General features: G+C 37.4%; 1 protein-coding gene across 1 annotated transcript; it reads right to left on the bottom strand.

The window, feature by feature from the left end:
- Nucleotides 1–79: 79 nt before the first annotated feature.
- Nucleotides 80–2,579, bottom strand: LOC112092446 (disease resistance protein RPM1-like; the record flags this gene model as incomplete). The annotated part of the gene is made up of 1 exon (XM_024168646.1): nucleotides 80–2,579. A coding segment is annotated over exon 1 (2,500 nt), but the record flags the coding sequence as incomplete, so codon positions are not given.
- Between the last annotated feature and the right edge of the window lie 930 nt (nucleotides 2,580–3,509).

Consider the following 3,509-nt stretch of genomic DNA (forward strand, 5'->3'; position numbering starts at 1 on the left):
GGCATTGCCCCTTGTTCTACCGTCACTTTTCTCAATCCGCTTAAACAAAAAATTGATAAACATTTGAGATTTTGGAAACCTCCAGCTTTGACACACAACTCTTCTCCATCATAAGCTTTCTCCAATATAAGCTCTTGTAGATTGGGCAAAGCTTCAAGAGATTGAAGCGGATCAAGTCGTAACTTACTCCATTTCAGCTGTATGAATTCCAAACTTGAAAGCCTACGCACCCATTGTGGAAGCATCTCCAAACGTCCACACATAAGCAACCGTTGAAGGCATTGAGGAGGTGATGATATATTCTGTACTTCAAGGATTTCAGCTTCTTCTCTTGTTTCCATAATTAGCTCACGAAGGTAACTCAGCTTCTCTATTGATGAGCATAATGCAGCTCCATGTTCTGCTTCTAATTGTTGAATGCCTAAAGTCCTCAGTTGCTTCAAATTTCCTAGGGATCGCATTAATTCAAGCTCACCTTCACTTGCCCGAATTATTCGAAGGTCTTGCAAGAACTTCAAATTTCCGATATCTTTTGGCACACGAACACCTTTATATTTGATAGAACCATCATTAATGCGCACGAACACCCGAAATGCTATCACTCGGAAAAGCCGATGGAGTTGCAATATCTCAGCTGGCAACTCTTCAATTAAAGTATCTCTAAGATCTAACATTTCAAGGTTCCGAAGCCTCCCAATTGTGCGCGGAATTGATGCCACGTTGGTACCATACATGCTTAGATACCTCAAATTGTATAGTTTGGTGATGCACTCAGGAAACGTATCCAAAGGTAATCCTTCACAATCCAACACCTTGAGAAGCTTTAATCTGCCATATTTACTGCAAAGTTCAGAAAAGGAAATGCTAGAAATAGAACCTTTTCCTCCAAAAAGGAGCAAGGTGTGAACTCTAGAAAAGTTGTGGCCTCCCCGCAAATTCTCCAATGTTGTAGACACAAATAAATGCCTAGCTGGTGCCAGTAGTACTGGATTTTGTTCGCTGATTATTGTAGCAAAATTTTGATCTTTTGATTTTTGAAGGACAATTTCTCGTACGAGGTCATGGAGTACAAAAGATTTGAATACGTCATCAACATCGTCCACAGCTGTTTGGATCAGGCTTCTATTACAAAGCTCATTAAAATACAACTCTCCAACTTCTTCTAATGTCATATCTGCCATTTCAGGAATGAAACCTTCCGCGATCCATAGACTGATCATGTAAAGCTTTCTAAACCTCCAATCTTCTGGAAACATGCTTAGATACAAGAAACATGATTTCAAACGGTAAGGCAAATCTCTGAAACTAAGTGAAAGTATCTTTTTCACGTCCTTAAGCTTGTCATTGTTGTCAAATCCAGCCTCAAAGCTGCGTCTAAATATTTGCCATTCGCTTATTTTACTTCTATCTTTTGTGGCCAAGACACCACTAACTGCGACAATTGCAAGAGGCAATCCCACGCATCTTTTTAAGATATCTTGAGAAATATCCTCTAAATGGTGAGGGCATGACTTTCCGTGGAAGGTTCTAGCACAAAAAAGATTCCATGATTCTTCAGAAGACAAAGGCTTTAGCGGAAAGGTATAACCTCCAAAACGATCTGTGGTAGTTGCGGAGGCTACTTCAATAATTCGAGATGTGACCATTAATCGACTGCCATGATTGTTTTGAGGAAATGCATTTTTGAGATTATCCCATGAGCCCACACTCCATAGATCATCCAAGACAATCAAATACTTCTTATCACCAAGGAAACAAATTATGTCTTGCTTCAGAGAAAGTATATCCTTGGAATACGTTTCATTCGGAATTGGTTGTGTGATCCCTCTTAGGAGTTGTTCAATTATTTTTACAAGAAGCTCCCGTAGATCGAATGATTGGGAAACAGTAATCCAAGCACGGTGTTGGAATCGTTGCTTGACTTCGTCATCTCTATAGACTTGATTTACAAGAGTGGTTTTGCCTAACCCTCCCATTCCTACCACTGCAACAACTTGGACATTGGAGACTTCATCCTTGAGAAGCCGACTAACTAGCTCTTGTTTGGGTTTCTCAATGCCAACCAGTTGCCATTCTTCCAGTAGAAGCGCTTCATCTCGACGTACCTCGTATAGAGCACTTTTTCTACCAGTACTTGAGCTTGAGCCTTCGTCCTGTACAATATTTGAATTGTACCGATACCTCTGATGCCTGCTAGAAATATCGGATACTCTGGATTTAATGCTTTGCAATTCAGAAGCAATCCGATGGCGAGATTTTAGTGTCTTGATAGTGTGAGCCATTTTAAACAGACGTCTGTAGAATCCATGACGTTTTTGATGTTGCTCTGCAAATCGATAGATGAATTCATCAAGTATGTCTTCTGCATCAAAACTGGCCTCTCTGACCTGCTTAACCCAAACTTTGATTTCTTCATCTTCATCTTCCACTGCATCCGCGACATGTAGAAAAGCCTTGATACTTTCAAGCTCAGCTTTAAGAGAAACAACTTCTTCTCGAAACCCAGTTAGGAGTTTCACCTCTTCCTCCAACAAAAAAGAGAGCTTCTCCACTAAGAAATTCACAGCACTCTCCGCCATTATTTTGTTATCTGAAATTCCAAATATTGGTTGATAGAAACTTTGATTAGATGAAAGTTTAAACCGTTACTTAGATATTCCAACAGTCATGTGTTTGGTAGCATATTCTTTTCTTTGTTCGAAAGAAAGTAAATAGAGGAAAAAAATATTTTTTGCAGGGAAAAAAAAAAGAAGAAGATACCTAGTGTCTAGTTTTAAATCTAGTGTGATCATGCCATTTGCGTTGAATTATTAATTATCTCATTATTTGCGGATTAAAATCAATTTTTGATGTCTTAAGTTTGTTCACACTGTAAGTAAGAAACCTGCTGGCCAGCAATAGACTACATAGGCAGACATGCATGGTGGAGGCAAGGGTTTGGATACAAGTTTCCAAACAAAAAAAAAATATATTATTTTAAATAATTTGTAGAAAAGAATTTACTGAGTTTGGTCTAAGTTATGATCATATGCATGTGGACTTTATTTACTATGTTTTAATATGGCAAAATATTTGGATTAAGTACTTACAAAACTGGGATGTAATCCAAATATTATTATTGGACAAAACTTTGGTAAGATATAGAATTCTGTAAAAAAGCTGTTGGTACTCAAATCCATAGAATTCTGTAGTAAGATATAGAAAGATATTAAAAAAAAAAAAAAAACACAGTAATAGAGGTACAATTCAATATCTGTCAATACCTTATATTTTAGTCATATGTTAATGAATTATGTTGCAGACACCAACTTGCCAAAACAAAAATTAGGATTATAGTTGATCTTTCTTTAAAATTGTACTAATTTAAAAATCAAACAGAATATAAGAAAAATTCCATAAAAGTATTTGTAAAACTTATTAGGCATGTGTAGTATGTACAAAATGAGCTTACCGACCCTTTATAAGTGCGTCAACGAACAAGCACACGGACAATCACGAGAAATTGCTGG

This window comes from Morus notabilis, unplaced genomic scaffold, assembly GCF_000414095.1.
Source record: "Morus notabilis unplaced genomic scaffold, ASM41409v2 Scaffold3357, whole genome shotgun sequence".
Lineage (NCBI taxonomy): Eukaryota > Viridiplantae > Streptophyta > Magnoliopsida > Rosales > Moraceae > Morus > Morus notabilis.